At 33.8% G+C, this 21401-nt stretch overlaps 2 protein-coding genes and 2 non-coding genes across 4 annotated transcripts; 2 read left to right on the top strand and 2 right to left on the bottom strand.

The window, feature by feature from the left end:
• The first annotated feature begins 271 nt into the window (after positions 1 to 271).
• On the top strand, positions 272 to 2851 carry LOC126846313 (septin-1). Its single transcript, XM_050585624.1, has 9 exons — positions 272 to 520; positions 661 to 853; positions 926 to 1049; positions 1119 to 1253; positions 1334 to 1451; positions 1525 to 1611; positions 1681 to 1841; positions 2083 to 2184; positions 2278 to 2851. The coding sequence occupies exons 1-9, from the start codon at positions 497 to 499 to the stop codon at positions 2408 to 2410; spliced, it is 1077 nt and encodes a 358-aa protein (XP_050441581.1). The 5' UTR covers positions 272 to 496; the 3' UTR covers positions 2411 to 2851.
• Positions 2852 to 4558: 1707 nt separating this feature from the next.
• On the top strand, positions 4559 to 9678 carry LOC126846361 (periodic tryptophan protein 2 homolog). The gene is given in 19 exon segments (XM_050585701.1): positions 4559 to 4713; positions 4784 to 4896; positions 4978 to 5072; positions 5135 to 5263; positions 5322 to 5439; positions 5633 to 5785; positions 5851 to 6006; positions 6185 to 6409; positions 6486 to 6693; positions 7217 to 7365; positions 7429 to 7576; positions 7636 to 7792; positions 7855 to 8035; positions 8103 to 8250; positions 8323 to 8500; positions 8574 to 8717; positions 8986 to 9060; positions 9137 to 9338; positions 9473 to 9678. Coding segments are annotated over 19 exon segments (2742 nt in total). The 5' UTR covers positions 4559 to 4695; the 3' UTR covers positions 9618 to 9678.
• Positions 9679 to 10034: 356 nt separating this feature from the next.
• Positions 10035 to 10153, bottom strand: LOC126847252 (5S ribosomal RNA). Its single transcript, XR_007687005.1, has one exon. It is a non-coding gene; the product is annotated as a 5S ribosomal RNA (ribosomal RNA).
• Positions 10154 to 11205: 1052 nt separating this feature from the next.
• On the bottom strand, positions 11206 to 11397 carry LOC126847279 (U2 spliceosomal RNA). Its single transcript, XR_007687027.1, has one exon. It is a non-coding gene; the product is annotated as a U2 spliceosomal RNA (small nuclear RNA).
• Between the last annotated feature and the right edge of the window lie 10004 nt (positions 11398 to 21401).

Here is a 21401-nt window from a genome sequence, read left to right as displayed (position 1 = left end):
TTTAATTATTATTTCCCGAATTTCTGACAGTGTTACCGCCGTAACACTGCGCGTACACCAACGTTGTCTCGTGACTAACTAATAGGTATGCCGGTAACTTGTGATAACCGCAAAATGGCAGCCGTCGTTCTCGGGCGGCTGTCTGTTGCTCACTGGAAAACAGCAGCGGCCATGTTGTGTGGAAATTGATAACACGAGATGCTGGCGTACCTGTGTGTACTTTGCTGATCCGGTATCTCGACAGCCGCAGCAGTTCCCGGACCCCGGTATTCCACATTTTATCATCAGTGATTGCCCATTGTTGTTATGTTATTTTGTTACAACCTATTCCTTACATAGAATTATATTGCATGCAATATTGCTATCTTATTCGGCACTCCCGATGATTGAACACAGACTTTAAAGTTTAAACATTAAGTAATTGTCTGGACAGCCCTCGTTTGTACTCGTGAAGAAGATTTTTTGATTTTCTAAAAAAAAACTGCAATATTTCAAAATGTCAAGCGACTCGATTAAATCGGTAAGAAAAAATCTATATATTTATATCATTACGATTATTTTAATGAAAAACAACAAGAGTTAAAATTCAACGGATGATGCTGACGACAAAAAATTATAATACTTATCATTTATTTTGCCTTGTTTTTTTTCCCTTCAAAGTTCAACAGCGTCGAAACTCCAGGGTTTGTCGGTTTTGCCAATTTGCCCAATCAAGTGCATCGCAAGTCGGTTAAAAAAGGATTCGAATTCACACTAATGGTCGTTGGCGAATCAGGACTCGGCAAATCGACGTTAGTCAACAGTTTGTTCTTAACGGACTTGTATCCAGAGCGTAACATTCCGGACGCTGTTGGTAATAATTATAATTATAAACAATATTAGTGTAGCTTAAAATTACATATTCTATATTACGTTTGTATATTAGCAAAAACCAAACAGACAGTTAAGTTGGATGCGTCGACTGTAGAAATCGAAGAGCGCGGTGTTAAATTACGGCTGACCGTAGTCGATACACCTGGATTTGGTGATGCTATAGACAATTCAGATAAGTAAGTAGAATATTATATTACTGAGATATCAATTATTTGATTATTATTATTAATTAAATGCCCATTTAGTTTCCGTGCAATTATTCATTACATCGATGAACAGTATGAACGATTTTTGAAAGACGAAAGTGGTTTGAATCGACGACACATAATTGACAACCGTGTTCATTGTTGCTTCTATTTTGTTTCTCCGTTTGGTCACGGGTATGTAAAATATTAAGAAAAATATTTACGAGAACAGTTTAAAATACGATTATATGATTTTCATATTTTTTTTTTTTCAGATTAAAACCATTAGATATAGAATTAATGAAAAAATTGCATAACAAAGTTAATATAGTACCAGTTATTGCCAAGTCTGATGTCCTCACCAAAAAAGAGATACAAAAGTTGAAGACTAAGGTTTATCATTTGAATCATCTCTTGTGTAACTGTTAGTATATTTTTTAATGACTTTGATATTTTTTTATTATAGATCTTGCAAGAAATAGAAGTAAATGGTATTAAAATTTATCCTCTGCCCGATTGTGATAGTGATGAAGATGAAGATTACAAAGAACAAGTATAGATTATTTTAAAAAACGATTAGTCCTATTTTTCTAAATGAAATTCTGTTGATATTGTTTTACAGGTAAAACAGTTAAAAGAGGCAGTGCCGTTTGCAGTTTGCGGGGCCAATCAACTTTTAGAAGTTCGTGGTAAAAAAGTTCGAGGTAGATTTTATCCGTGGGGCGTCGTTGAAGTTGAAAATCCAGATCATTGCGACTTCATCAAATTACGTACCATGCTCATGTAAGTATTGTAATTAAAATTTATAATAATAATTGACGGCTCGATATTTTAAACCCAGTACTTCTATAAACAATAATCAAGTTAAGTTATCTAAATAATTAAACGTCAGCTTTCTTGACAAATCAAAATTTGTTTGTTATTATATATATACATTAATAGCTCGAAAATAATTTAAGTGCTTAATAATCATAACATTATAACAAGAGTAATAATAATCATGCCAGTCCTTTTTTTCCTCCAGCACTCATATGCAAGATCTCCAGGAAGTAACTCAAGAAGTGCATTATGAAAACTATCGCTCGGAACGTTTGGCCAAGGGGATACCAGTGCCAAAGAGAACTACGTATGTTTATAGAATTAGAAATATATGATATATCGGATCACTCAATAATATTGCCTAAATGATATTAAAAAAAAAAACTGCTATTTTTTTCAGTTCGCTTCCTGACCACGAAAAGAATGCCGGAAACGAAAAAGATCGAATTCTGCAAGAAAAAGAAGCCGAATTAAAACGTATGCAAGACGTAATTGCTAAAATGCAAGCCCAAATTCAACAACAGACGCCTTAAATAAACACCGTAAAAGATACCTACAGCATTTAATCATAATCAACTTTTAGTTTTTAGACTCATAATTATAAATAGAGAACGCGATATATTTTGTACTAAGACATTTTTTATTTTATTTTTATTAAAATTCAAAAAATCCTAAATTATTGTTTTAGTTACCCTACTTTTATATTAATACATAGATAGAACGTGTAATAATATTTAAGGAAAACAATTTTTATACAATAACTAAAAATCTCTATTATTATTTTTATTTCTCGATTTGTTCAAAACTGACTTATTATTATGACTTTTTCTAAAGTTTGTACTAAAACCAAATGATTGACTGTTTGGATTTACGATAATTATTTAATTACATTCAATGTAAATGACTAACTAGTAATTAATAATTAGTATTATGTCATGTACAAAATTGTTTTGTAATTAATCTGATATTATCACTGCTGTCACATTATTTATAAGAGTACACTTTTAATCAACAAGATACGGTTATAATACTGTACATGATTTTCATACTGATAACTATTTTTAATTGTTTCCATATGTCACAAATTATACTATTTTGTTACACCAATTAATTATTGCTGTTGTATTCAAATTTAACTGTAGTCCTGTTGTCATTTGTGCATTATACATTGATGTTTTTTTTTTTTTTTTTTATCTTGGTTAAAAAATTGTATACATTTATACATCTTAATAATATGTAATCTCACTGGTTAACTAAATTTTTTTTTTTTTGTCATCATTTTAAACTTATAAGAATTAAGACTTATTATAAAAATGTACTGATTGTTTTAGACGTACTTAAAGATATGAATAATTATGAATTGTGTGTCATGATAAATTATACTTGTATTATTTATTTTTATACTGTAATATGACCACTATTTTATAAATATATTATATTTATGTAAACAATTTTTGATTTTAACTTAATTCAATAACGCGGTATGTCCAGAATTTCCACCATATTTACAAACCATCGGCAGAGCAGACGAAAAATACATTTTTTTTTTTCCAATACATGTTTATACAACGCTCGTTTTTACATTTGGCCGGTTTAAAAAATGCTACTTTTTTTTTCCAAATTCTAGATTTAGCAGTTAGTGGTGATTAATTAAACCCGATGTGATCTTAAATCTAATCTAAGACGATATCACATAAAATAAATATATACTAAAAAAAATGCCTTTACTTAAACAACCCATTTTTAAGAGCTTCGCTGTCTTCACTCTTAGTGGGAGGTTTCTTCACTAAGGTTTTTTTTACAATGCCTTAAAATTAAAAAAAACAATTTATTATTAGTAATTGTTGTTTTATAAATTATTGGTAATAATTAAGAAAAATAATTTTGTAATGCCAAATAACTCATAATATTAAAATGTAAAATGCTTAAATTTTACTGATAACAATGGCGAAATGTGATAACGCTTACGCTTAATCTTAACGTTATTAACCGATTGTCGAATAAAATATAATAATCGATAATAATGACTGACTGAGCAGCAAACTTGAGAATATATTCGGGTTCAGAAAAAAATACATTTACTTAGGTTCTTATTCCAAAAATCGTGTTATCATTGTGTAGAATAAATTGTTGGAAATCGGAATTTGTGCAGCATTACGAATAATAGTTGTTTTGAAATTCAATAGTAAGTTGTTCAATATTGATTTTGAAATAAACTAAAATCAGAAGACTAGGCTTGAAAATTATTTTATGGTTTTCACTTAATTTTTCAAACATAACAGATAATTTGTATACAAATACAAATGTCAATTATAATTATTCCTCTACAGTGGAACTTATAAGTAAAATCATTGAATAAAAACAAATTTGTATTAATTCAATGGTAAAATTATGTACCTACTAAGGTCCTTATTATACCTAGTTAAAAGAATTAAAAAAATAAAACACAAAGGTACTACAACTATTGTGCGATATTTTACTTTCATTAGCTAAATTAAACAACCAAGTTAAATACATGTTACATTTTTAAAATAATTTTCAATATTAAGTAATCTCACTTATTGTATTTTGTAACTTGTGCAGACATTATAATAATCGATTAACCGAATATTTCGATAATCGATTATTTCATTCGATCTCGATTATTCTTATCATTGAACATTTAACAGTCCACACCGCTACACACGTGTTTTGAACCATGTTGTATTATTATTATTTTTATGTAAAATAATAAATATTAAATTTGAATTCCGCTTGCATTATTTATATTATTTTACGGTAAAGTGTAGTGGTTTATAGATATTACAATTTATACAAAATGAGATTTAATTATCAGGTATTTTATTGCAAGTGAAATAATACATAGAAAATTTGTTTATTTATAAGTTTTGTAAATGTTTTGTTAGTTTTCCAATGTCCTGGGAACGGTGTATAGAAAAGGAAATATAACGTTTTCACCAGATGGTAATTCTGTTGTAAGTCCAGTCGGAAATCGTATATCCAAGTACGATTTAAAAAAGTAAGCTGTCCCTCATGGTTGACGACTAAATACTTATTTTATTTCTCATACTCAAATTTTTTTGTTTATTGTATTAACTAGCAATTTGTCGTCTACCTTACCAGTAGAGAGTTCACACAATTATGAGCAGATCGCTGTATCTCCAGACGGAACTCTCTTGTTTGCCGTCAACGAAGGTAATTATTATTGAAGGGTTTGAAAGTATCTGTGGTTACAATTTTGGCATTTTTTTTTTCAGTCGGAGAAGCAGATTTGATTAGCTTAATTAGCAATAGAGTTATCCACAAGTATCGTTTTAACGATAAAGTACTTCACATAAAATTCAGTCCCAATGGAAAACATATAGCCGCTTGTAAACTGAATAAAGGTATTTCGAAAAGTCTATTACGTCGTTTGCATTCAAGTAAAACCAATTTTTATTTTAGTTTTCATACTGCAAACGCCGGGTCACTTCATTGGCCAGTTTAATCAGTTTGCGTTGGAACGCGTCTTCAGCGATTTACTTGGCGATACAACCTTTGTCGCATGGACCGACGACTCCCGGTAAGGAAAATACCCAAGAGATATAATATTGCATTAAATATATATATATATATATATTTTATTTAATATTATATAAACACATACCCATTATATTTTTTATATTTTATTTATATAATATTTAATATTACTAATATATAAAAATAAATACATAATACTTACATATCTAAATGTAAAAACTTTTTTCCCCTTCAAGTATATTTGCGGTGGGCAGCAAAGACGCCACAGTCAGGTTGTACACATTAGAAAATTACCATAATTTTCGTCCTTATTCGCTAACGGGACATACGGACTCGATTGTGAGCGTATTTTTTGAACAACATTCTCTAGACCTAATGGCGCTCAGCAGGTATGCGAGACTAAAATTTAATAATAATTTACTATCAGGATTTAATGCTTTTGGTTTTAATCCAGGAATGGCCATTTAACATTATGGCACTGTTCGTTGGACTTGGAAGAGTTAACTGACGAAAGCCAATTAAAATTGTGTAAAAAATCAAAAACGGATGAAGATAGTGAGGACGATATTGATATATCCAAAGGAGAAGATCAAGAGCGTTTTGTAACCGAGCGAGAAGGTATGAATTAAATACTTTAATTGCTATTTGATACTATGAACCACATAGGATCGTCCCAAGAAAGCAGTTTTTAAACAAGAACAGCGTCCTTAGGTCAAACTGAGTTATGTTTCATATTTTTTTTTGAAAAGAGCGTCGTTAATAACAATATTTCTTTGTATGAATTGCAGGAAAACTGAAAAACCACCAAACACTAAACAGGAACGAAAATGAATTAATAAGTTATCGAAATTGTCACGGCATTATCTTAACGACCATTTAAAAGAAGAACATAGTAATTTAAAATTGACCGCAGCTGATTATCATAAAAAAACGAAAGTGCTCATAACTGGCTTTAACAACGGATCATTTTTAATTTTCGAAACCGTTGGAATATCTCTTATTCATTCGTTGAAGTAAGTTTTTTAGTAATTTCATTTTGTCTTCTATATTTTCTTTATAGCAGGTACTACTATTGTTATGCATTTTCAGTATTTCAGACACCAGTATCAGTACGATAGCGTTGAACGAATCCGGTGATTGGGTCGCGTTAGGCTGTGAAGGGCACGGTCAACTGTTGGTGTGGGAATGGCAAAGTGAAACGTACGTTATGAAACAACAAGCTCACGGTTCCGAAATATCGTCCTTGACATACTCGCCAGATTCGATGTACATTGTTACCGGCGGTGAAGACGGAAAAGTATACATTTGTTTATTTTAACTGAACCGATTGGTTGTTAGGAACGGATCCTCAGTCTGTTACAAAATGGAGGAGTTTATTAATTTATTGACAACATTTGTAATCGATATTTATGAGACATTAAATTTCTGATAAAAAAAAATATATTACAAATTTATTTTGAAATATTAAAATTTTTTTCCAACGGAGGATTATATTATTTGTTTACAATTTTAAACCGATAAAAAACTTAATAAATTCAAATAAAATTGTGCATTATAAAATAAAAATGAATTGTGATAACTCTTTTAAACTACATAATATTTTCTACATAAAAAAATAAAACAATTAATTACTATTTTCGGTAATTTAAAATTTATTATCTACTCATAAATTGTTTATGAACTATGTGATAAAATAATGTGTTTATTATTTAACGTAATCTTTCCATACATTGTCTATATCATTAAATACAACTTTTTTTGAATAACGAGAATATAAATGGGCCATTTTGTTTAATGATCAAATGTTAATTTTTAAAAAGGTGAAATTGTGGAATACTCAAACAGGATTTTGCATTGTAACGTTTTCCGAACATACAAGTTCGATTACAGATGTCGTATTTTCATTAAATAAAAAATTTATTGTGTCCGCATCGTTGGACGGTACCGTGAGAGCTTTTGATTTAGTCAGGTAAAATATTTATTTATAATTTTATCGTAACAGTTTTGATTTCATCCAACAATTTTTGTGCAGATATCGTAACTTCAGAACGTTTGTATCACCGCGACCAGTGCAGTTTGCTTGTTTAGCCATTGATTCTACTGCAGAGTTTGTAGCCGCTGGTGGACAAGATGTGTTTGAGGCTTATCTCTGGTCAATGAAAATTGGCAGACTTTTAGAAGTAATTAATTTATATTATCATAAATGTGTACTTGAAGAAGTTACAAAATGCTTTTATAGGTTTTAACCGGTCACGAAGGTCCTATAGTAAGTTTGGCATTTAGTCCTACGATGTCCAGTACTACTTTAGTATCAGCGAGTTGGGATAAAACATTACGTATTTGGAACGCAGTTGAAAATGCTTCAGACCACGAAACTATACAGTTATTTGCTGACGGTAATTTTAATCAGTTCATTTTTATTACATTATATCGATGCTAATTGCATATTACCGTTCAGGTTTATGTGTCACTTTTCGCCCTGACGGCAAAGAAGTAGTAGTGGCCACGCTGGATGGCCAATTGTTGTTCTTTGACGTTCGAACAGCGACTCAAATAGGAAGCATTGAAGGTAGAAACGACTTGGGTAGTGGCCGAAGTGATACCGATCTCATAACGGCAAAAAAAAATCTCCAAGCAAAGTATATACTCATTACCTTACTAATTGATTGTATTATAATAATTGTTATAACTGTTTTATTCCTCCAGAGCTTTCAATTCTGTTTGTTATTCGGCCGATGGACAATTTGTTATAGCTGGCGGCCAATCAAAAAATGTTTGTATTTATAATGTCGCCGAAGCGATTCTCATTAAGAAGTTTGTCATTACGCAAAACCAGTCATTCGATGCTGTACTCGTAAGTACATATTTAATTTAACAGACCAATTTAACTTTTTGATTTTATTCGATTGGTACTGCTTTTTGGTAGGACATTATCAATCGGCGTAAAATGACGGAATTTGGAAACAAAGATTTAGTCGAACAGAGAGAATCGAGAGAAGGCGGAAACGTAAAATTGAAACTACCTGGTGTGCACAAAGGTGATTTAGCAGCGAGGACATTCAAACCTGAGATCAACGTCTTTGACGTTAAGTTTTCTCCTACAGGTATTTTGAAGATTTAAAACAAAACAAAAAAGTGGAATTTATAATTTATATGTAATTTTTTTTACGACATAAGGATTATCATGGGCTGCGGCGACCACAGAAGGTGTTTTGGTGTACTCTCTTGACAGTGGTTTTGTGTTCGATCCATTCCAACTGGAAATCGGTATTACGCCGACTGCAACTAAAGAAAAATTATCTGAAAAAGAATACGCAACCGGTAAATTTAATTGACACATTATCTTACAAATTATCAAAAAATAAAAAATACTTAGTCTAACATGACTTGTGGTATGCTATTGTCGTCGCTTATCAGCATCTTGTTTGACGGTAATGACCACTTGTATTTAAACAGGTCGAAAACCAGTGTTCCTACCTATTAAAAATGTGGCTCATTTTCTGTTGTTTGCTTAATCTAATTTATAAAAAAAGTAAAATTTATATTTTGAATATCAATGACGTTATTAATATTAGTTAAAATTTTGCAGCACTGATGATGGCGTTACGCCTAAACGAACCCGAGCTAATTACCGAAGTGCTCGAGTCTGTACCCACAAAAGATAGTGAGTACCAAAAGAGTTATATAAGAATAACAATTTATTTTATATAATGTGTGTTTAATATTTATTAAAATTACAGTCGATTTAACGGTTCTTTCGTTGCCTAAGCTGTACATAGAAAAAATGTTAAAACATGTAGCCATTTCGACTGGAACTACACAACACATAGAATTTTATGTCCGCTGGATAAAGTCGTTAATAAACTCCCACCAACCTCATCCAACTGTTATTTTAATGTTACACAAAAATTTAACAAAGAGATATACAGATTTATCTAAAGTGTAAGTAAAACAAATTATTCTTTTTGTAAATTGCTAAGCTAATAAATATTGTCCAAGAGTCTGTCTTTAAAACCAAAATTTGGTCAACAAGCCTAAAACGATGCAATATTAATTTTTAAAAATTTTTTTCTTAGATGCGATTTTAACAAATACACAAGCATGGTAGTCCAAAGAATTGCTAGCATACAAACTACCGAATCGAAGGACGAAATTAAAGACGAAATGGAAGCGATGGACGTAGATGAAGTTGTACTGACTGAACACAACGAGAGCTTATAATTTTATTTTTATTTTAATGACTAAAGAAATGTAAATAATAAATTTATTGTTACGTTCTAATGCTTTTTGTTTAATTTCCGTCTTTTATTTCATTATTTCTCAATTTTTGTCAGTTCTATTATTTGTCTGCGAAATTAAGTTAAATTGCATTTATTTCTACAACAATATTTCGCATATTTTTTTTGGAACGAAACCCAAAATATGTGTATATGTTTTGTAGAATTTTTTTAATGGCCTCCAAAGTTTCAAACAACTTTGAAACCAGTTTGGAACTTGGCAAAGGCAAATAAAATTAAAGATTGTTCTTAAAATACATCAATAGCAATATATTTGTTCCAATTGTTGTACCGACAATAATTAAAAATCATAATTAACAATATAATTAAGTGAATAATTTTGAAAAAAAAGACAAAAAAATGCCAACGGCACGTAGTGTTCCCAAGCGGTCACCCATCCAAGTACTAACTACGCCCGACGTTGCTTAACTTCAGTGATCGGACGAGAACTGGTGTATTCAACGTGGTATGGTCGTTGGCGGATGAATTGTGTTTGTTTTACTTATTTAAACACAATACTATAGCTATTGTTTTTTAATATTACACGATTCTAAACACGCTGCGTACAATTTAGTTTCCACAGCGCAAAAAATAAAATAAAATTTCACAATACAAACTAAATCACATTAATATTATATTATGCACGCTTAAAATAATTTGCTTAATACATTATTTGTAGATAAATGGGCATACTGATGTGTTGAACAATGTATTGATGAAACAATTTTGAGATTTGATTATTAAGAATCATGGCAAAGTATATTATGATACAATTATTGAACAAGTTACATCATACTGCAATGCAACAAATAAATAAAGTAATTATTAAATCTGAAATTTTAAATGTTTACCTAGGGAGCATTTCGAATTTTCGACGACGTACACTACATGTAAGCATATTAAGTGATTACAATTTTTTTGAAGTTGAATTCAATTTTACAAAAGTAAATGTCGGCTGTAAGGATTCGTTTTTAAATAAGTGTGTCATGTGTGTATTTTATATTATATTGATTTCCATGGCGTCACTTTTTCATTTTCAAAATAACTGGAAGTCATTTGTTCTTATATTTTTAGGCTGCTGCTGCATAAGCATGTGACGATAATTTTGAAAACTAACGACAGCTGTTATTTCAAATTTAGTTACTACAGTACTGTGTTAAACAAAACATTTTTGTAGTCTAGAACAAAATATTATACTGCGATTTAAACATATTCATCGACAAGACTACATTTATTTTGGAAAACGAAACAATTTACAGTTATCAAAAACCATTAAATGTACAACGCCTGTAGCTGCAATTATTTTATGGATTTTGACTCTTTCATAATATTTTTGAGTTGTCCAAAAGTATTTTGAACAAATCTAACTATTTTAGAGTTGTCCTTTTTATTTTGAACAAATCCAACTATTTTAGAGTTGTCCTATATAATTTAGAATTTTGCTAAATAATTTTGGGTTTTTCCAAAATACTTTTGGTTTTTCGCATTTTGTAATGATCAATTATAATTTATATAATAAAAATTATTGGTCGTTTATTTGGGCCGTTCCCGGTGGTACTGCAATACCGGGTCAACCCGCGGTGCAGTAGGAGCAAGCCCCAAATTCTCCACCAATTTGAAAAAATTAGTTTAACCCCACGATGTGAGGTGTATCAGATGTTAAGCTGATAAGAACAGAGTTTTTTATTTGAATCTTATACAGTGGCTCATGATTACGGAATAATACACATTTTACATAAATATAATAATTTTAAACATTTTAAATAATAATGACATCGTAACCGATTGCTTGGTCTGGGTCCAGACTGACGCGCGGAAGCCGGCCGCACAGTGATCACTTCAGTGATCGGACGAGAACTGGTGTATTCAACGTGGTATGGTCGTTGGCGAAGAAAGCGAGTTTATTTCACTTATATAAACACAATATTCTTTTTTTAAATAATATAATATGATATAACACATTGCATAACATTTAGTTAAACAGCACAAAAAATTAAATACAAACTACATCCCATTTTTTTATTATTGTGCATGTTTAAAATATGTTTAGAAATTACTTGTCGATTAAAAGGCAACCTGAGACATTTGTGAATCTTTTAAGCCACAGTACAACCATGGTAACCTAAGTAACCACAACCATGGTAACCTAGATATCCACAACCATGGTAACCTAGATAACCACAACCATAGTAACCTAGATATCCACAATTATGGTAACCTAGGTAACCACAATCATGGTAACCTCAGTAACCACAACCATGGTAGCCTAGATAACCACAACTATGGTAACCTAGGTAACCACATTCATGGTAACCTAGATAACCGCAACCTTGGTAACCTAGATAACCACAACTATGGAAACCTAGGTAACCGCAATCATGGGAACCTTAGTAACCACAACTGTGGTAACCTTATTTACCACAACCATAGTAACCTAGGTAACCACAACCATGGTTCTTCATAGTACAGCCCAATTAGTGGGATATTTTTGGAAAAAATTCAGTTTTTTCGAAATTTTTGAGCTGGGTCTAAATGGGCAATTTTAAGAATGAGGTCAAAGTCGAAGTCATTGTTAAGGATAAGGTCATATATGAGTTCAAAGTCGAGGTAGAAGTAGAGGTCGAGGTCAAGAATGAGGTCAAAATTGAGAAAGAGGTCAAAGTCAAGGTCAAGGTCTATGTTGAGGATGAAGTCAAGGTGAAGAATGAGGTCAAAATCGGGGTAGAGGTCAAAATCAAGAATGAGGTCAAAATCGGGGTAGAGGTCAAAAACCAGGTCGAGGTCAATGTTAAAGATGAAGTCAAGGTGAAGAATGAGGTCAAAGTCAGGGTAGAGGTCAAAGTCAAGGTCGAGTTAAAGTTAAAGGCCAAGAATGAGGTCAAAGTCGGGATAGAGGTCAAAGTCAAGGTCAAGGCTGAGTTCGAGGTCAAAATCAAGGTTAAGGAAGAGGTCGAGGTCAATGTCAAGGTTCAGAAAGAGGTCAAAGTAAAGGTCAAGGTGTAGTTCAAGGTCAAAATCAAGGTAAAGGAAGAGGTCAAGGATAAAGTCAAGTTCAAGAATGTGGTCGAGGTCAAGAAAGAGGTCAAAGTCGAGGTCGAGGTCAATGTTGAGGATGAAGTCAAGGTGAAAAATGAGGTCAAAATCGGGGAAGAGGTCAAAGTCAAGGTCGAGTGAGAGGTCAAGGTCAAGAATGAGGCGTCAGGTAAGTCAAGGTCAAGGCTGAGTTCGAGGTCAAAGTCAAGGTTAGGGAAGTATCTCAAAGTGAAAGTCAAGGTTATGGAAGAGGTCAAGGATTAATGCAAGGTCAAGAATGTGGTTGAGGTCAAGGTAGAGGTCAAAGTCGAGGTCGAGGTCAATGTTGAGGATGAAGTCAAGGTGAAGAATGAGGTCAAAATCGGAGTGGATGTCAAAATCAAGAATGAGGTCAAAATCGGGGTACAGGTCAAAAACCAGGTCGAGGTCAATGTTAAAGATGAAGTCAAGGTGAAGAGAGTCAAAGAGGTAGAGGTCAAAGTCAATGTCGAGTTAGAGGTCAAGGTCAAATTCAAGATAGAGGTCAAGGTCAAGGCTAAGTTTGAGGTCAAAGTCAAGGTTAAGGAAGAGGTCAAGGTCAAAAAATGAGGCCAAAGTCGAGATAGAGGTCAAAGTCAAGGTCAAATTCAAGGTTAAGGAAGAGGTCGAGGTCAATGTCAAGGTTAAGGAAGAGGTCTAAGTCAAGGTAAAGGCTGAGTTCGAGGTCAAAGTCAAGGTTAGGGAAGTGGTCGAGGTCAATGCCAAGGTTAAAGAAGAGGTCAAAGTCAAGGTCAAGAATGTAGTCGAGGTCAAGAAAGAGGTCAAAGTCGAGGTCGAGGTCAAAGTCAATGTCGAGTTAGTGGTCAAGGTCAAGAACGACGTCAAAATCGGAGAAGAGGTCAAAAACAAGGTCGAGTTAGAGGTCAAGGTCTAGAATGAGGCCAAAGTCGAGATAGAGGTCAAAGTCAAGGTCGAGTTAGAGGTCAAGGTCGGGGTCGAGTTAGAGGTCAAGGTCAAGCATGAGGCCAAAGTTACCATATATAAAGTGACCATATATTCTGACTGCTGACCAAATTCTCTTGAGTTTGGTCTAGGTTTGAGCGAATTTGGTGCAGAAATGTAGAATTTATGTAGGTTTAGTGTGTTTTTGTGTTGTGTATACCTTGGGTAAACCTAGGTTTTTCTTCCTATACACAAATATATGTACAATCAACACATATGTATAGGTTAAAAGGCAAGCTGAGTCATTTGTGAATCTTTTAAGCCACAGTAGAGCCATATTGGAGTGGTATTTTTGGAATAAAATTCAGTTTTTTGAAAATTTTGAGCTAGGTCGAAATTTTGGTTTTTTATTTGACCATTAAATTACACAAATCGGCAATTTGACCATATATTCTGATTGCTGACAAAATTCATGGTAACCTAGATAACCACAACCATGATAACCTAGGTTACCACAACCATGGTAACCTAGGTTACCAACACCATGGTAACCTAGGTAGCCACAACCATGGTAACCTAGGTTACCACAACCATGGTAACCTAGGTTACCACAACCATGGTAACCTAGGTTACCACAACCATGGTAACCTAGGTTACCACAACCATGGTAACCTAGGTAGCCACAACCATGGTAACCTAGGTTTCTACAACCACGGTAACCTGGTTATCACAACCATGGTTACTTAGGTTACCACAACCATGGTAATCTAGGTTACCACAACCATGGTAACCTAGGTTACCACCACCATAGTAACCTAGGTTACCACAACCCTGGTAACCTAGGTTACCACAACCATGGTAACCTAGATAACCACAACCATGGTAACCTTAGTAAACTCAACTGTGGTTACCTCGGTAACCACAACAATCGTAACCTAGAAAACCACATCCATGATAACCTGGGTTACCACAATCATGGTAACCTCAGTAACCACAACTGTAGTAACCTTATTAACTACAACCATAGTAACTTAGGTAACCACAACCATGGTTCTTCATAGTACAGCCCAATTAGTGGGATATTTTTGAAAAAAAAACAGTTTTTTGAAAATTTTGAGCTAGGTCGAAATTTTGGTTTTTCATCATTTCGACCATTTAAATCACTCAAATCGGCAATTTGACCATATATTCTGAATGCTGACAAAATTCTCTTGAGTTTAGTCTAGGTTTGAGCGAATTTGGTGCAGAAATGTAGAATTTATGTAGGTTTTAGTGTGTTTTTGTGTTGTTCATACCTTGGGTAAACCTAGGTTTTTCTTCCTATACACAAATATATGTACAATCAACACATATGTATAGGTTAAAAGGCAAGCTGAGTCATTTGTGAATCTTTTAAGCCACAGTAGAGCCATATTGGATGAGGTATTTTTGGAAAAAAATTCAGTTTTTTGAAAATTTTGACCTAGGTCGAAATTTTGGTTTTTTCATCATTTCGACCATTTAAATCACTCAAATCGGCAATTTGACCATATATTCTGAATGCTGACAAAATTCTCTTGAGTTTAGTCTAGGATTGAGCGAATTTAGTGCAGAAATGTAGAATTTATGTAGGTTTTAGTGTGTTTTTGTGTTGGACATACCTTGGGTAAACTTAGGTTCTTCTTCTTATATAAAAATTTTTGTACTATCAACACACATGTATAGGTTAAAAGGCAAGCTGAGACATTTGTGAATCTTTTAAGCCACAGTACAGCCATATTGGAGTGGTATTTTTGGAATAAAATTCAGTTTTTTAAAAATATTGAGCTAGGTCGAAATTTTGGTTTTTTTTTAAATTTTGACCAGTTAAATCACACAAATCGGCAATTTGACCATATATTCTGATTGCTGACAAAATTCATGGTAACCTAGATAACCACAACCATGATAACCTAGGTTACCACAACCATGGTAACCTAGGTAGCCACAATTATGGTAACCTAGGTTTCTACAACTACGGTAACCTGGGTTATCACAACCACGGTTACCTAGGTTACCATAACCATGGTAACCTAGGTTACCACAACCATGGTAACCTTAGTAAACTCACTGTGTTACCTTGGTAGCACACCATGGTAACCTAGGTTACCACCACCATGGTAACCTAGGTTACCACAACCATGGTAACCTAGGTTACCACAACCATGGTAATCTAGTTTACCACAACCATGGTAACCTAGGTAACCACAACCATGTAACCTAGGTTACCACAACCATGGTAACCTAGATGACCACAACCATGGTATCCTAGATTACATAACCATGGTAACCTAGGTTACCACAACCATGGTAACCTTAGTAAACTCAACTGTGGTTACCTCGGTAACCACAACAATCGTAACCTAGAAAACCACAACAATGGTAACCTAGGTTACCACAACCATGGTAACCTAGGTTACCACAACCATGAGTAACCTAGGTAACCACAACCATGGTAACCTAGGTTACCACAACCATGGTAACCTAGTTTACCACAACCATGGTAACCTAGGTAACCACAACCATGGTTACCTAGGTTACCACAACCATGGTAACCTAGGTTACCACAACCATGGTAACCTAGGTTACCACAACCATGGTAACTAGTTTACCACAACCATGGTAACCTTAGTAACTCAACTGTGGTTACCTGGTACCACAACATCGTAACCTAGAACCACAACCATGGTAACCTAGGTTACCACACCATGGTAACCTAGGTTACCACAACCATGGTAACCTAGGTTACCACAACCATGGTAACCTAGGTTACCACAACCACGGTAACCTAGATTACCACAATCATGGTAACCTCAGTAACCACAACTGTAGTAACCTTATTAACTACAACCATAGTAACTTAGATAACCACAACCATGGTTCTTCATAGTACAGCCCAAATAGTGGGATATTTTTGAAAATTTTGAGCTAGGTCGAAATTTTGGTTTTTTCATCATTTCGACCATTTAAATCACTCAAATCGGCAATTTGACCATATATTCTGAATGCTGACAAAATTCTCTTGAGTTTAGTCTAGGTTTGAGCGAATTTGGTGCAGAAATGTAGAATTTATGTAGGTTTTAGTGTGTTTTTGTGTTGTTTATACCTTGGGTAAACCTAGGTTTTTCTTCCTATACACAAATATATGTACAATCAACACATATGTATAGGTTAAAAGGCAAGCTGAGTCATTTGTGAATCTTTTAAGCCACAGTAGAGCCATATTGGATAGGTATTTTTGGAAAAAAATTCAGTTTTTTAAAAATTTTGAGCTAGGTCGAAATTTTGGTTTTTTCATCATTTCGACCATTTAAATCACTCAAATCGGCAATTTGACCATATATTCTGATTGCTTGGTCTGGTCCAGACTGACGCGCGGAAGCCGCCGACAGTGATCACTTCAGTGTCGGACGAGAACTGTGTATTCAAGTGGTATGGTCGTTGGCGAAGAAACGTAGTTTATTTACTTATATAACAAATATTTTGTTTTAAATAATGTATATGATATAACACATTGCATAACATTTAGTTAATCAGCACAAAAAATTAATACAAACTACATCCATTTTTTTATTATTGTGCATGTTTAAAATATGTTTAGAAATTACTTGTCGATTAAAAGGCAACCTGAGACATTTGTGAATCTTTTAAGCCACAGTACAACCATGGTAACCTAAGTAACCACAACCATGGTAACCTAGATATCCACAACCATGGTAACCTAGATAACCACAACCACGGTAACCTAGGTTACCACAACCATGGTAACCTAGTTTACCACAACCATGGTAACCTAGGTAACCACAACCATGGTAACCTAGGTTACCACCACCATGGTAACCTTAGTAAACTCAACTGTGGTTACCTTGGTAGCCACAACCATGGTAACCTAGGTTACCACCACCATGGTAACCTAGGTTACCACAACCATGGTAACCTAGGTTACCACAACCATGGTAATCTAGTTTACCACAACCATGGTAACCTAGGTAACCACAACCACTGTAACCTAGGTTACCACAACCACGGTAACCTAGATGACCACAACCATGGTATCCCAGATAACCATAACCATGGTAACCTAGGTTACCACAACCATGGTAACCTTAGTAAACTCAACTGTGGTTACCTCGGTAACCACAACAATCGTAACCTAGAAAACCACAACAATGATAACCTAGGTTACCACAACCATGGTAACCTAGGTTACCAACACCATGGTAACCTAGGTAGCCACAACCATGGTAACCTAGGTTACCACAACCATGGTAACCTAGGTTACCACAACCATGGTAACCTAGGTTACCACAACCATGGTAACCTAGGTAGCCACAACCATGGTAACCTAGGTTTCTACAACCACGGTAACCTGGGTTATCACAACCATGGTTACTTAGGTTACCACAACCATGGTAATCTAGGTTACCACAACCATGGTAACCTAGGTTACCACCACCATGGTAACCTAGGTTACCACAACCCTGGTAACCTAGGTTACCACAACCATGGTAACCTAGATAACCACAACCATGGTAACCTTAGTAAACTCAACTGTGGTTACCTCGGTAACCACAACAATCGTAACCTAGAAAACCACATCCATGATAACCTGGGTTACCACAATCATGGTAACCTCAGTAACCACAACTGTAGTAACCTTATTAACTACAACCATAGTAACTTAGGTAACCACAACCATGGTTCTTCATAGTACAGCCCAATTAGTGGGATATTTTTGAAAAAAAAACAGTTTTTTGAAAATTTTGAGCTAGGTCGAAATTTTGGTTTTTTCATCATTTCGACCATTTAAATCACTCAAATCGGCAATTTGACCATATATTCTGAAAGCTGACAAAATTCTCTTGAGTTTAGTCTAGGTTTGAGCGAATTTGGTGAAGAATTGTAGAATTTATGTAGGTTTTAGTGTGTTTTTGTGTTGTTCATACCTTGGGTAAACCTAGGTTTTTCTTCCTATACACAAATATATGTACAATTAACACATATGTATAGGTTAAAAGGCAAGCTGAGTCATTTGTGAATCTTTTAAGCCACAGTAGACCCATTTTGGATATGTATTTTTGGAAAAAAATTCAGTTTTTTGAAAATTTTGACCTAGGTCGAAATTTTGGTTTTTTCATCATTTCGACCATTTAAATCACTCAAATCGGCAATTTGACCATATATTCTGAAAGCTGACAAAATTCTCTTGAGTTTAGACTAGGTTTGATCGAATTTGGTGAAGAATTGTAGAATTTATGTAGGTTTTAGTGTGTTTTTGTGTTGTTCATACCTTGGGTAAACCTAGGTTTTTCTTCCTATACACAAATATATGTACAATTAACACATATGTATAGGTTAAAAGGCAAGCTGAGTCATTTGTGAATCTTTTAAGCCACAGTAGACCCATTTTGGATATGTATTTTTGGAAAAAAATTCAGTTTTTTGAAAATTTTGACCTAGGTCGAAATTTTGGTTTTTTCATCATTTCGACCATTTAAATCACTCAAATCGGCAATTTGACCATATATTCTGAAAGCTGACAAAATTCTCTTGAGTTTAGACTAGGTTTGATCGAATTTGGTGAAGAATTGTAGAACTTATGTAGGTTTTAGTGTGTTTTTGTGTTGTTCATACCTTGGGTAAACCTAGGTTTTTCTTCCTATACACAAATATATGTACAATTAACACATATGTATAGGTTAAAAGGCAAGCTGAGTCATTTGTGAATCTTTTAAGCCACAGTAGACCCATTTTGGATATGTATCTTTGGAAAAAAATTCAGTTTTTTAAAAATTTTGACCTAGGTCGAAATTTTGGTATTTTTCATCATTTCGACCATGTAACTATACCAAACCGGTAACTTGACCACAACCTGAAAGATAACCAAACCTGGTAACTAGGTTCCACAACCTGGTAACTTGTAAACTCAATGTGGTTTGTAAGACATTACTGAAAGCACAAAATTCCTAGTTTAACAGGTACGAAGTGAAAATTGTAACTAGTAGCCTTTAGTGGTTGGTTCATACCTTGGTAACCTAGTTTTTCTTCCTATACACAAATATATGTACAATTAACACATATGTATAGGTTAAAAGGCAAGCTGAGTCATTTGTGAATCTTTTAAGCCACAGTAGACCCATTTTGGATATGTATTTTTGGAAAAAAATTCAGTTTTTTGAAAATTTTGACCTAGGTCGAAATTTTGGTTTTTTCATCATTTCGACCATTTAAATCACTTTAAATCGGCAATTTGACCATATATTCTGAAAGCTGACAAAATTCTCTTGAGTTTAGACTAGGTTTGATCGAATTTGGTGAAGAATTGTAGAACTTATGTAGGTTTTAGTGTGTTTTTGTGTTGTTCATACCTTGGGTAAACCTAGGTTTTTCTTCCTATACACAAATATATGTACAATTAACACATATGTATAGGTTAAAAGGCAAGCTGAGTCATTTGTGAATCTTTTAAGCCACAGTAGACCCATTTTGGATATGTATTTTTGGAAAAAAATTCAGTTTTTTGAAAATTTTGACCTAGGTCGAAATTTTGGTTTTTTCATCATTTCGACCATTTAAATCACTCAAATCGGCAATTTGACCATATATTCTGAAAGCTGACAAAATTCTCTTGAGTTTAGACTAGGTTTGATCGAATTTGGTGAAGAATTGTAGAATTTATGTAGGTTTTAGTGTGTTTTTGTGTTGTTCATACCTTGGGTAAACCTAGGTTTTTCTTCCTATACACAAATATATGTACAATTAACACATATGTATAGGTTAAAAGGCAAGCTGAGTCATTTGTGAATCTTTTAAGCCACAGTAGACCCATTTTGGATATGTATTTTTGGAAAAAAATTCAGTTTTTTAAAAATTTTGACCTAGGTCGAAATTTTGGTTTTTTCATCATTTCGACCATTTAAATCATTTAAATCGGCAATTTGACCATATATTCTGATTGCTTGGTCTGGGTCCAGACTGACGCGCGGAAGCCGGCCGCACAGTGATCACTTCAGTGATCGGACGAGAACTGGTGTATTCAACGTGGTATGGTCGTTGGCGAAGAAAGCGAGTTTATTTCACTTATATAAACACAATATTCTTTTTTTAAATAATATAATATGATATAACACATTGCATAACATTTAGTTAAACAGCACAAAAAATTAAATACAAACTACATCCCATTTTTTTATTATTGTGCATGTTTAAAATATGTTTAGAAATTACTTGTCGATTAAAAGGCAACCTGAGACATTTGTGAATCTTTTAAGCCACAGTACAACCATGGTAACCTAAGTAACCACAACCATGGTAACCTAGATATCCACAACCATGGTAACCTAGATAACCACAACCATAGTAACCTAGATATCCACAATTATGGTAACCTAGGTAACCACAATCATGGTAACCTCAGTAACCACAACCATGGTAGCCTAGATAACCACAACTATGGTAACCTAGGTAACCACATTCATGGTAACCTAGATAACCGCAACCTTGGTAACCTAGATAACCACAACTATGGAAACCTAGGTAACCGCAATCATGGGAACCTTAGTAACCACAACTGTGGTAACCTTATTTACCACAACCATAGTAACCTAGGTAACCACAACCATGGTTCTTCATAGTACAGCCCAATTAGTGGGATATTTTTGGAAAAAATTCAGTTTTTTCGAAATTTTTGAGCTGGGTCTAAATGGGCAATTTTAAGAATGAGGTCAAAGTCGAAGTCATTGTTAAGGATAAGGTC

This window comes from Adelges cooleyi, unplaced genomic scaffold (genome assembly GCF_023614345.1).
Source record: "Adelges cooleyi isolate 19-005CV unplaced genomic scaffold, UGA_ACOO_1.1 ACOO_flye_CR_arks_rails_tigmint_CR_PRNA_9, whole genome shotgun sequence".
Lineage (NCBI taxonomy): Eukaryota > Metazoa > Arthropoda > Insecta > Hemiptera > Adelgidae > Adelges > Adelges cooleyi.
The sequence above is the reverse complement of the archived record's forward strand: the minus strand, read 5'-3'. Positions and strand labels throughout refer to the sequence as shown.

Excerpts from the sequence above, each read along its gene's own strand:
- LOC126846313 (XM_050585624.1), top strand. The coding sequence starts at position 497 with ATGTCAAGCGACTCGATTAAATCG. Across the intron at positions 854-925 it reads TAACATTCCGGACGCTGTTG|CAAAAACCAAACAGACAGTT; the intron begins GTAATAATTATA and ends TTTGTATATTAG. Across the intron at positions 1,452-1,524 it reads TACAAAAGTTGAAGACTAAG|ATCTTGCAAGAAATAGAAGT; the intron begins GTTTATCATTTG and ends TTTTTATTATAG.